This window comes from Chaetodon auriga, chromosome 4 (genome assembly GCF_051107435.1).
Source record: "Chaetodon auriga isolate fChaAug3 chromosome 4, fChaAug3.hap1, whole genome shotgun sequence".
Lineage (NCBI taxonomy): Eukaryota > Metazoa > Chordata > Actinopteri > Chaetodontiformes > Chaetodontidae > Chaetodon > Chaetodon auriga.
Window position 1 is genome coordinate 14,217,934 of NC_135077.1, and position 13,003 is coordinate 14,230,936.

The 13,003-nt window shown below is 44.3% G+C and overlaps 1 protein-coding gene across 3 annotated transcripts; it reads left to right on the forward strand.

The window, feature by feature from the left end:
- Positions 1-140: 140 nt before the first annotated feature.
- On the forward strand, positions 141-12,912 carry trmt1 (tRNA methyltransferase 1). 3 transcript variants are annotated; one of them, XM_076728974.1, is made up of 16 exons: positions 141-338; positions 1,420-1,803; positions 2,329-2,518; positions 3,855-4,042; positions 4,573-4,688; positions 5,862-5,974; positions 7,251-7,399; positions 8,525-8,608; positions 8,716-8,785; positions 9,057-9,191; positions 9,330-9,415; positions 9,673-9,781; positions 9,931-10,007; positions 10,231-10,350; positions 10,825-10,939; positions 12,154-12,912. In XM_076728974.1, the coding sequence occupies exons 2-16, from the start codon at positions 1,433-1,435 to the stop codon at positions 12,226-12,228; spliced, it is 1,998 nt and encodes a 665-aa protein (XP_076585089.1). In that variant the 5' UTR covers positions 141-338; positions 1,420-1,432; the 3' UTR covers positions 12,229-12,912. The 3 variants fall into 3 exon arrangements, with proteins under 3 accessions (XP_076585089.1, XP_076585091.1, XP_076585090.1); XM_076728976.1 differs by having other exon boundaries at positions 207-338; positions 1,420-1,637; positions 12,154-12,910; XM_076728975.1 differs by lacking the exon at positions 141-338 and adding an exon at positions 349-371 and having other exon boundaries at positions 12,154-12,910.
- Positions 12,913-13,003: the final 91 nt, after the last annotated feature.

The window sequence follows — 13,003 nt, forward strand, 5'->3', positions numbered from 1 at the left end:
ATTCATGAAAGCAGACTGATGTGTTTTCCAGCCTCCTCACATGTTCACTGCGGGGGAAAGTAGGCCAGTGTGTGCAGCGGCTGACTGATCGACCCTCTCCCTCTTGTCCTTACATTACACCGTTTCCCTGACATTACTCTGCTCTGCCGGAGGGGCGGACAGCGCCGCCGCCCCACTTTCTTGGCCGCGCGAGTTTCCGTAGAGACGCTCCAAACATGGCTGCCTCCATGTGCTAACGTGACAGTGAACGTTAAACCGAGTTTACACTTTGGCAGTGAGGAAACAGTTACCGCACGACCGCCTGTATCGCTCACACAATCAAACCCCTGACAAATCAGGTAAGCGGTGGCCGCCTGAAGGGGTTGTCACAGGTAAATACGAAGTTTTTTAGGTTTAGCTAAGCTAGCAAACCAGCTAACAACTACTGGTATGCAGTAATGTTATGCATCACGTTCTGGCTTGTTTATTAGCGGAAGTTTGCGTTCATTTAACCGGTTTAGTCAAATTATTAAACATTTTCACTCCACCGCCGTAATGGCAGCCGTATAGACATGATAAATAGCTGTTGGATTGAAAGACAGGAAGCTAAGGGCACTGAAGGTAAATGCCAAATATTATCTCTCCTGTGTGAGGATTTGCGGATTTTCTCCTTTTTATATCGCCGTAGACTGAATATTTGTGGGATTTTGTGCTGATGTTTGCAAATCAAGCAATTTGAATACGTGAGACTGAGACCTAGAAATTTATGATGGGTATTTTCTGTGGCAACCCTGCTAGATTTTCCAGTAATGGGCGTTAACACGTAAGATCAGTGTTGTACTGAAAGACACAAAGATAAAGGTTCTGAATGTAGAGATAAGGTTCATTTATTTGGTCTTACTTTATTACTAGTCTAATAGTGGATTCACTGGTTCCAGCCTCTCCAATGTGCGGATTTGCTGCTTTTCTCGACGTTATTAATGTAATTTAGGGCATTGGACTGTTTAAAGCTACTTAAAGATGACACCTGGGGTTCAGGAGCGACGCTGATGGTCACTTTTAAACTTGATCATTTTATGCATGAATTAAAATGTCCATTGGGTTAATTGGAAAAAGCAATCAGAACATGAACCCATGCTGAAAATCATCGTTAATTACAGTCCTAGAAGACACTTTTGTTAAACTGACGAGGCCACCCAGAATCTGCGATGTTCAGCCAGCCACACTCAGTCTGTCCTTGTTGGTGCACGTGTCGGCTTATAAGTAGCCTCATGTTGAAATTGCAGTGCAGAAATGCCAAATACACGCCTGAGAAAGCTTACATACGGGGTAGTCATCATGCTGTTTGTCCACCAGCAGTGACACGTTTATTCTTCAACTGTAAAATATCAGGCTCAGTTCATTTTGCCGCATTCAAACATGTTATTTGTCTCATTACAGAGGTTGTACCTTGATGTTGGTCCAGACACCTCACCTCATCACCCTCATCATCTCCCATCATCTGCATCGTTCGTACACCCTTTCTGCAAGACAGACGTTTCGGTGGATCTCAGGCGGTGCTGCTGCTACCAGCGGGAGGCAGAGATCCATGGAGCCCCTGAAACCTGCACAGGACCCTGAGAGTCCCACCACCAAACCTCCCCCCGCACCCACAGAAGGTACGAGCCTGGCACCCGCCGACACAGCAGCTGACAAGGAGAAGACGCTTCCTGCGGGACTCTTACCAGGGGAGACGGTGGTCAAGGAGGGCAAGGCGGCCATCTTGTTTCCCAGTGCTAATGAGGTGTTTTACAACCCAGTCCAGGAGTTTAACAGAGATTTGACGTAAGCATAAATACTGGCTGCTTTGGCCTTTTCCCTGAAGACGTGTGAATACTTTACACCACAGTCTCCTCAGATTAATTCAGTACGATGATTCAGTGCCAGTGAAGATATGTTTGAGCTGATCATCAATCACCAGGAGCAGAAGTAGAGATGCCAGTTGCTCAGCAGTATTCTGTAAATCCATAGTGTCCGAACATTAGCTGACATTAGCCACCATGAGCTACTGGCTACACCAGATCATCTTAAGTCTCTCGTTGCAAAACCTCTGAGTGAATTGAAATGAGCGATGGAGCAAATATTCCATAGTATCACTGTAATAACATAAAAAGTCTGAAAATAATGGCATGAATCAACATCAGATTTAATCCAGGGAGTTAATTTCCCCCGATTATTAAACAGCATTTCCCTTTTTGATTTCGGGCCAGTCAGTAGCCATGAATATTTAGTAAGCTCTGCTATTTACCCCATCATGATATATAAAGCACATGTTTATACTGTATATAAGCAATAATTCTTCCTTTCCAGATGTGCTGTGATCACAGAGTTTGCCCGAGATCTGCTGGCTCAGCGCGGAGTGAAGGTGGTGGTGCCTGGAGAGAAAGAGAGGGTGGTGGTCTCTCTGTCAGAGGAGACAAACGAGGCCGATGCACAGACGGAGGAGAAAAACGGAGCAGAGGAGCCACCTGTAACCGCAGCAGTGGGGGAGAAATGTGAGGTACGTGGGACTGATTTTACCGTGTAATTGTGAAGTCGCAGAGTTTATTACTTCAGTTATCCTCCCACAAGAATTCCCCCTGAGGTTATTAACAGAAATAATCTGTTTCGAAATTCACAATGTGGGCAACTTATCCAGTTTAAATACAATTTTGTCCGATGTTCATTTATTCATTTGCTACAAATACATATTTCTTTTTCTGCTGTCATTTTTTTTCCCTCGTGTGTACTTACTCTTAAAAAATAGATTATACAGTCATTAAGGCACGATATGTACATTTTACCAGTACAACATACTGGCACAATATGACACAGCAAACACTAGTAAGAAGTCAAAAGGTTAAAATCACCAGGTTAAAAGGTTACAATCGGACGGAGAGAGCAAACATAAAGAATGACCGATAGAGCAAGGCAGAAAAAGCAGGAAATGTTCTCTTTTGACAAATGCTCTGAGGCCCCAAGTGTGGTTCTGTAGCTTAGAGCAAAGTACTAACACCGTCAGGGTCGGTGGTTCGGGTCCCCGCGGGGTTTCCCATCCTAAAAATATACACACTGATGCCAGCGTAAAGCTGTTTGGATAAGGCCTCCATCAAATGACTTATGTTAATGCTGCAGCAGGTAATTTCACACTCTGCTGGCCCCAAGTGGTAGAGAGAGGTAATTAGATCAGTTTTTGAAACTTTGAAGGATTTCATTATGTTGAAATAATAACATGAGATGTCAGTAAAGACCCGAGCTGTAGCCTATTGTTTACTGGTGCAGAAGATGTCGAACCATTGTTGGTGATTCCAGCTTTGTGTTGACGGAGTGGTCGGATTTGTCATTTTCTGGCAATTCTAGTCAAAAACAAAACATCCTGCCAGTGATTAGATGGAAAAATGAATTGCTTAGTGGAATATCTACAACTTCCAATGTGTTACTACAACTGTGTAGCTTCTATATTATCAATATTTTTGTAAAAACTATGTGAATCAAATGGCAACATATGTGAAGGGAGTCGCTCCAGTGATGAACCCTCGGAGAACTTTCACTCCTCAGCTCTCAGCTCTTTGGTTTAGCTTTACAGCGCATAACGTTAGTGTTTTGCTTCACTCTCACCGCTGTCGTCCGGATCGTTCCCAGATGAAGCAGGCAGCAGTTTTCAGTAAAAAAAAGAGCTTTCAGTCGCTACATAATTTTTCCTGGGTTGGTTGAGACCAAAACAGAGCGAGAAGGAGAATATTTGACTGTCGCTGTCGTTGTAAGGCGGGAATGCTTGTTTCTGCTGCCCCCAAGTGGCCAAAAATAACAATCACGTCACACAGCTTTAAGGTTGTTTCCTTGACCCTCCGTTTCAGCGCGGCCTGCGTGTGCTGGAGGGTCTGGCGGCGTCTGGTCTGCGCTCGGTGCGTTTCGCTCTGGAAGTCCCGGGCCTGCAGAGCATCACCGCCAACGACTTCTCCACCAAGGCCGCGGCGCTGATCGCCAGGAATGCCCAGCACAACGGAGTCAGCCACCTGCTCCAGGCCAGCTGCAGGGATGCCAAGTATGATTACTCAGCACGTTCAGGGATATGCCTGTTTGCTGCTGGTCTGCCTCTGCCCCTGCTATTTATCTGCTTCACTGATTTGCTGTCCGTTTGTTCCTCCTCTTCTTGTATTTATCCAGTGCTTCTCTCATCTTCATTCCTCTCCAGGCTTCACCTTCGACCTCTTGTTCTATTCATTCCTCTGCTCCTCTTCTCATCTCCTCCACTCCTGTCTCTTTGCTTTTCTTCGTTTCTGAACTCTTTCGGCCCTTCTCTCTCAGTCACGTCGCGCTTCTCTTTTCTCCTCGGCTTGCTTGTCTTCATGCCTCTCTTCTTCTATCCTCTTCAGCCGTTTCTCCGCTTTCTTCTCTGAACTAATCTGCTCTTCTTTTTTAACTGGCTTTGACTCATCTTTCTTTCTCCTCTCCTCTGTTTCCTCCGTCCCTCTCTGCTCCATTTTTAGATATTCTCGCTCTTTCTTTTCATTGGTCATGGATGTGGATTTGTCTAATGTTTCTTTTCGCTCCTTTCTTCTTGTTTGTCTCCAGCATGCTGATGTATGAGATGAGAGGGAAGAAGGACCGTTATGATGTGATCGATCTGGACCCCTACGGTAGCCCTGCTTGCTTCTTGGATGCCGCTGTGCAGGCCGTCAGTGAGGGAGGTCGGTAGTTCGGTCTGTCAGTCATCCTCTGACTGCTTTCTCCGCCTCTTCTACTTTTCATTCTACGTCCTCTGGGTCTGCCTTGAGTATGATTCAGCTTGATAGTAAACCACTGTTTCGCAGTATTTCCAGTGTTTCCATCCAAGCATTTTTCTAATCATCATTTTGTGAATTTGGACAGCTGATGTCAGATCACATTTCATCACTATCATCATAAATGAAGTGTGTACAGAAAAGGCAGAGCTTTGCTTGTAGCTGCACAGGATGAGCTGCCTGTAATATAACACACGACGTGATGCACAGCCTGAATCGGACTGTTGGCGATGGCCGAGTTTAAAGATGGCATTTTGTGCTTGGTCCAAGGACTCCCCATCAGCAGATTGGTTCTGTGGTAAAAATTATTAAAAAACCATCTCTGAACAGCTGAGTTGATAGATGGGAGTATGCTCCTGTGCAGTTTACTGATGCCAGTAGTGAAAATGGAACATTTAAAAAAAAAAAATCCCACGTGTAAGATTCGACCTCTGTGGCGTCCACAGATGTTGGGCCTGCTGTCTCGTCTTGGCGGCTGTGATGGATTAAAAAAAAAAAAAATCAGTTGCATTGCTTTTCTTTTTGAGATGAAAGCATGTTTCAAATAACGTCGCTTTGCTCAGTAATAACCCATCGCTGAAACGTGTTTTCCTCACCTTTTCTCTCATGGATTGGGTTATCGTTCAGACACTTTCATTGGCTTTCACTGTGTGAAGGAAATGCACCCGAATCGCATTTTAGTTTTCACAACATTTCAAAATAATGGCATAAAATCAGCTTGACAGCTGGATCAGAAGTATGTCAGATGTTGTTTGTGAAATAAGTCTTGTTTGGTTTTATCCCATTTGAGCCTCACAATGAATCTGCTTTATAGGACGGAACAATGAGCCACGTTTAGACTCGACAGCTAATAGGATACTGACCTGATTTGAAAATCTCCACCCATGTGAGGCAACCGGGAGGTTAAACCAAAGACCAAGAGTTACTGTATCTTTAACCCATGTTTTAAAGGTAGAGTCTTTTGTATTTCTTTCTTATTTGTCATCTTTGCTGACTCACTTGCTCTCTATGTGCCTCTCTCTCTCTCTCTCTCTCTCTCTCTCTCTCTCTCTCTCTCTCTCTCTCTCGTCTCTCTCTCAGGTCTGTTGTGTATAACATGTACAGACATGGCGGTCATGGCAGGAAACAGTGGAGAGACCTGCTACAGCAAATACGGCTCAGTCTCCATCAAAGCCAAATACTGTCATGAGATGGTGTGGGCATACACGCACACGCACACACACACACACACACACACACACACACATACAAAATGCACATCGACTGCATGCACAGACATGTCACCATGTTTGCGCTCACACGGTCTTGATCCTGAGTAACACAGTAAGCGCTTGGCTCTGACAGAAACATGTCATGGATTCTGGCCTGAGGCTCCAAGTTGATGAACTGGAGTTTTGTGAGTGTGTGTGTGTGTGTGTGTGTGTGTGTGTGTGTGTGCGCGCTTGTACATTCACGAGGGGAGGTTTTTCATGAGGACAGAAATGCAAGGAACAAAATCTTCCAAACTGATGATGACACTTTGCTCCTGGCGTCTTTTAAGTTATAATCATGTGATAAAAGTCGGGCCTGGTTGAGTTGGTGGTAACAGTAGTCGTGCTGAATTTTCCCACAATTCAGCAGCTACTTTGTCAGAAATACAACAACTGCTGTATCTGTTCACATTGCAGCCAAACAAACTAGTGGTTTTAATAAAGACTTGCCCCTTTTACATCATGCCACGAGCAGCCCTGATCTGATTTCGCACTGTGCACAGTACGAGTGGTTCACCTTGCTGAGGAGTGGGAGGTGTGCAGTCTCCCGCTGCAGCTCACTGTGGCTGCTCCTTCTGGTTCCATGTCTCCCTCAAATATTAAAAAGAAAAAAAAAAAGATCAGAAAATGACAAAAACAACCAGTCATTTCTGGGTGAGGCTGACGCCAGCTGCGGTGCCACATGCATAGTTTCCTGCAACTCCTTCACAGTAAAAGCCACCCTGTGGTTTCTGCAGGTGAACACTTTTAATGTGAAACAGCATTTTTGTTTTCATTCTTGTTGAGAACATATTGTCTTAATAGCTGGAAGGAAGAAATATGCAGTGACAGTAACTTTAAAACACAAGAGCTCCAGTTTATTTGTACCAGATTAAAAAGGTCTGCATGGCTTTTCTTCACGAGTGATAGTTTCATGTCAGCGGATACTGAAGGTGTTGGTGATAATCGCTACATACATTTAAAAAAAAAGACATATTTTGGGGCTGATGACACAAATACTCAGCGTGGTTTTTGTCTGTGTAATTAATTACTTTCATGTGAGTCAAGCTTCAGGAGGCAAAGACGGACTTCAGTAATGGGAGCCGGACCAGTACAAGATGTTTCTGTCACATGTTACTGTTTTTAGTTTTCAAGTGAATGATGCAAGAAGACTTTCTCAGACTTTTCACATCAAGAAAAGCAACAATTTGTGTGTCTCTCTTTCCTTTTCCCCCTGCAGGCTCTTCGAATCATCCTCCACAGTTTGGACCAGAGAGCCGGGGTGTACCAGCGATACATCCAGCCCCTGCTGTCCATCAGTGTGGACTTCTACATCAGGGTCTTTGTCCGTGTCTTCACAGGACAGGCCACAGTCAAAAACTCAGCCAGGTGCTCGCACACACACACACACACACACCTCTGAAGTTAACCTACGCTACTTTTTAACCACTGCGCAGATTTTATGTCAGCGAACTATAGTTTTGGCAAGTTGGTTAGGACATCTACTTAGTGCATCACACAAGTAATTTTGCTTAACAGTTGCTTCCAGACAGATTGTTTCACTTCTAATCACAATTCCAGTGGAACAGAAGTTTACATACGTTAAGTTGACTGTGCCTTTAAACAGTTTGGAAACTCCAAAAAAATCATGTCATTGTGCAAGCAGCATCAACATCAGTCAGGAAGTTAAAGCCTGGTCCTAAATGGGTCCTCCAAATGGACAGTGAGCCCAAGCACACGTGCAAAGCTGTGGCAAAATGGCTTACGGAGAACAAAGTGATGGTATTGGAGTGTCCGTCGCAAAGCCTTGACCTCAATCCAGTAGAGAATTCGAGGGCAGAATTGAGAAAGTGTGTGCGAGCAAGAAAGGCCTACACACCTGACTCAGACACACCAGTTCTGTCCGGAGGAAGGGGCCAAAACTCCAGCAGCTTATTTGGAGACGCTTGCGGAAGGCAACCTGAAACATCTGACCCGAGTCAAACACTTCAAAGGTAACGCTACCAGATACGAAGTGTATGTAAACTACTGACCCACTGGGTAGTCACTGACTAAAGACAGGAGACATCCACGAGGATTACATGCTTGAAATGTTGTGAAAAACTACTTTAAATGTATTTGGCTCAGGTGTATGTAAACATCCGACGTCACCTGTATAGTATATACTGTGCTGTCTTATTAAACCTGATATACGATGAAAGCTGGATGAAGTGAAAGTGGGTCACTGCAGCGACAAATGCTAAAAATAATGGCAGCAATAGAACTCGGTGAGATAAAACAGAAAATGAAAAGTATTAGAAATATTGACACGTCTGGAAATTGAATGTTGATCATGTTTTGATGTTGAGGAGAATATGAAGCCAAAGGGAAGTGTATTTATAGCTCAGATGTACTCTTAACATGCCTATAGCCACATGAACAGCTCCAGCATACACACTTACATACACACACACACTGAACTGGCTACACACACAAACAGTGTTTAAAGCTCGTATTCGGTGTCTTGTGTTGCAGCAAACAGGCTCTGGTCTACAACTGTGTCGGCTGCGGCTCCTTTCACTTACAGAGGATGGGCAGGAGGACCAGCAACGGAAAACAGTAAGACAGTCCACACTGTGCAGCTGTGCATGTGAAACGACAGTGTGAACGCGCTGGCCAACAAAAGCATCGTGTGTGTAGTAAAGATGAACCTGCTTTGATTTCAGTATGAAGTATTCTCCTGCCACTGGGCCCCCAGTCGGATCCGAGTGTGAGCACTGCGGACAGAGACATCAGGTTGGACATCATCATCATCATCATCATCATCATCATCATCAGTTCTGCACATAGAGCTGATTTTCATGGTTTTTATTTTACACGATGAAGCTTCAGTGTTTAAATTTATTCTCAGCATTGACTTTAATTTCATTTTTTTTTTTTTTACACTGGATGCCTTTTATTTTCAGGTGTCAACTGCTTCTAAACCTCTGCTTGTCTTGTATGTAGTTGTTACTGTGCAAACACACTTACACGCTCCAGCTGAAGCCTGTGTCTGTCCTCTGTGCAGCTGGGTGGTCCTCTGTGGGCAGAGCCCATCCATGACTTGGCATTTGTCCAGAGGGTTTTGTCTGCTGTGTCGGGGAACCCGTCCCGGTTTGGGACGTCCAAACGCATTGAGGGCGTGCTCAGCATGGTGACTGAGGTATTCATTTATATAGGCTCTCCTTTCAGGGCTTGTTATGGCTGTCTGGTATTGTCAGGTGGGTGCGGCCGGTTGCATCAGGTAACTGCACATTGTGTGGAAAACACATTGAATGTATGGTGTTGATGTTTGTTTCAGGAGTTGGAAGACGTTCCTCTTTATTACACTGTGGACAGTCTGAGCAGCACGATACACAGCAATACTCCACCTCTGCTCCAGTTTAGGTAAACACACACTCCGCCCAGCACACAGTGTAGTTATGAAACTATAGGTCATTTTATGATATTTGTACATTTCAGAAATAGCTGAGATTCACATGCACAGAACTCGTTCTATAGATTTATATATATTGATTTGTTTTTCCAGGCTTCACTCTTTTACTTAATGTTTAATGTTGACATCACAGAAAATGTGTTTTCTCCCCTCAGAGCAGCTCTGTCTTGTCTTTAAGAAACCTTTGTAAAATAATCTCTCTCTGCAGGTCTGCTCTCCTTCACGCTGGTCACAGGGTCTCCCTCTCTCACGCCTGTAAGAACGCCATTAAGACGGACGCCCCTCCTGCAGCCCTCTGGGACATCATGCGCTGCTGGGTAAACATTACTGATTCACCAGAGAGATTCCATAAAACTGAACCTCCCAGTCTTGTATTTGCTCGAGTCAGATGCTGATGGTGTGCTAGAATTCCCAGAATCCGTTGAAACTGGTCTCCCGGATCACATGGTGCATCGTTTTTACACAGGAAAAGGCCAATCCTGTGAAGAGGGAGAAGCTGTCAGAGACTAGCCCCGCCTTCAAGATCCTCTCCATTGAGCCCAGGTGAGACCACATCCTAGTCCAACCAATCAAATGATTGATACTTAATGAGAAACTATTGTATTATTGAGTGCACAGACTCAGAGAATTCCCTTTGTAAGGACGCCTAACTTTTCTCATAAAGATACATTTTGGGTGTGTTTACCAAACATATTTGTGCTTGTGTGTGTGTGTGTGTGTGTGTGTGTGTGTGTGTGTGTGTGTGTGTGTGTGTGTGTGTGTGTAGCCTAGAAGCCTGTTTCACTGTGAGGGAGGACGCCAACCCTCAGTCTCGTAAACGCCACCTGACCCGGTTTCAGGAGAATCCTCACACCTTCTGGGGACCCAAAGCTCGTGCCAAAGCTGGGTAACTAACACACACACACACACACACACACACACACACACACACACACACACACACACACACACACACGCAAGCAGCCACAGTGTTTAGTGTATTGTGTTAAAATGGGACTTAAGCTGAAAGCCTTGTATGAACTTGTTTGTACTTGTATGAACCCGAGTAAAGATAAAGTCAAAGTGAAAGTTATATCTCAGGCTTTTTGGGGACTTTTATACATCCTGAGTCACTTAAACTACTGGTCACTGACATTTTAGAGGATAAAGCTGTGAATTCAGATTCATTCCCCCCTTCTCCTTCCAGTTTGATTTGCTCCTTGTATCCCTGCTTATTCATCCTTATCTCCTTCCTCCCTTCATCTTATTTGTCTTCCCTACCTTTTCTTCCCTTTCAATCCTTCCTCCACTTCTCCACTTCACTCTCTCTCTCTCTCTCTCTCTCTCTCTCTCTCTCTCTCTCTCTGTCTGTCTCCTTCAGAGGAGGTATTTCTACTGACCTGCAGGACAAGAGGAAGAAGTGCCAGAACAAGAGAAAGAACCAGATCACAGACTCTTCCCAGCTAAAAGACTTCCCCTGCAAGAAGTTCAGACAGGTCAGTTCAGATCCAGGCAGGAGGGAACCTGTAAGCTGTGCTGGGATCAGCCTCATCGTCATGCATGACTCAGTTATTTGTCATATGGTGTAGTCGCCCATCTCGAATGTGTGGACTCTCGGTTAAGTTAAAGCTAATTGCTCATTACTGCACTCACTAAACATTACCTGTCAGTCAAAAGGACTGAAGGCACCTGGACGTCTTTTTTCCCTTTGGTTTTCTCCTGATGAGGCTCCTGTTGGCAGAACTCTTTGTTTATTCACAGCAGCTCCTGCTAAACGTTAGACACATCTCTTCCTGTGTGACGACGGCTCTTATCTTGGAAATAGCAACCGTCTGAGAAAAGCAGTTTTCTCCGGAAAACACCGAACGGATCCATTTGTTTTCCTGAAACAGCAGCTGAAGACACATTTGTCTGCGGCTGTATATCTGAAATGATCCTGTCTCGTTTGTGCTGGAGGATAAAACCGTCCTGATGCCTGAAGACATGCCATCTTAACGCAAATGACACCAAAGTCCTTTACTGATTTGTTTCCAAACTCTTAAAAAGACTTAAAATAATGCAAGTCGTAATGACTTTTACAGCTGCATGACAAATTGCTCACAGTGATGAACATGCAGAGGAGCTCAATGAAGCGTTTTCGGGTTTTTTAGCTCATCGGTTTGGTTTTACAGCGGCAGCTTCGTGGTTTTGGTTCAGTTTCTCTGCTGTCATCAGCGTTGTTTTCAGCCGCAGCAGCACTTTTAGGCAAAATATGTCCCAAATCATACATAGTGGAGCATTTAGCAGCTAGTTTTGGTGGAGCTGCTGGAGACCAAAACAGATAAATGAGCCGGGTGAGCACTTTTAAGAATGTTCTGACATTTCATCGTCAAGCACAGCACAGTAAAAAAAAGACAGATGATTATTAACCTGGTCTTTATGCGAACGGTTTCCTGCAGCCGAGGATCATTTCGGCTCATCGTGTTCTTAATGATAATGTTGGCAACAGAAGTCTCACAGAAGTTAAGGGAGACAGTTACTTCAACACTAATTATGCTTGTAAAGTCGCCGTGTCCTGGGTGGGAAATGAAAGACGTCTCCATCAGCTGCTCTCTGCTGGTTGTCTGCCAGAGGAGCTGAGTGCTTTCACAGGCTGCAGCCAAAACTTCCCTTTAGACTGTCAGCCTCTCTGAGGTTTCTTATTTATGTTATTGTTGTCTTTTTTTTTCAGGGAACATGCACCTATGGTGACAAATGCTGCTACTCCCACGACCCGGAGCAGACGAATGAGGAGAAAATGGATTGATCCTGTCTCCTCCTAATTTTTCTTTTTTAATCTTTTTATTTCTGGACTTTGAACGGCAGCCTGGACGCAGGACCGTGTGCTGCAGACAGGTTGGATTTGGATGGGGGACAAACACGTAGAAACTGCACATGCAGAACATTATCAGTTTTATGCTAGAGCTTCTTTTTTTTTTTATCTGTGTTGTTTCAGGCCAATAAAGTCCCCAAGCTGACATTACTCTGTTTTCTTTGGTCTACATGCTTTGGCTGAGTGTTAGTCATCACTTGTAACCACCATGGGATGGTAGTGTGACTTGATGAGTGTGTGTGTGTGTGTGTGTGTGTCAGTGTGTGTCAGTAATACAGACATTTAAGCTTTGGTAGCTTACAGGTCACTGACCCACTTTTGCAAGATTGCATTTCATGAATATTTGACAATCATTTATAGCTTTTTAACAACTCAGGATGACTGAGAACTGCATGTAAACGTACCTCAGCGAGCGTTTCACCTGAAACAACAGCAGTGAAACTTTGTCTTTAAAACTGTCCTGGAAGCTGTTTTGAATTGATGTCAAAGTATTTCTGCACGTAGTGAAAAAGGACGACTTCAGAAATCTCTGATTGTATTTAAAGGGTCTTTGGCAGCTTATGAAGACAAAACGAGTGTGTGGACATGTAGCTGTAACATTAAAGTGCAGTTTCACAGAAGGTGAGAATAATACTTTATTATCAACTTCTTCATGATCAGTATAAAATCACTTTCACACTATATACACACACACACATCGGAGGAAGTA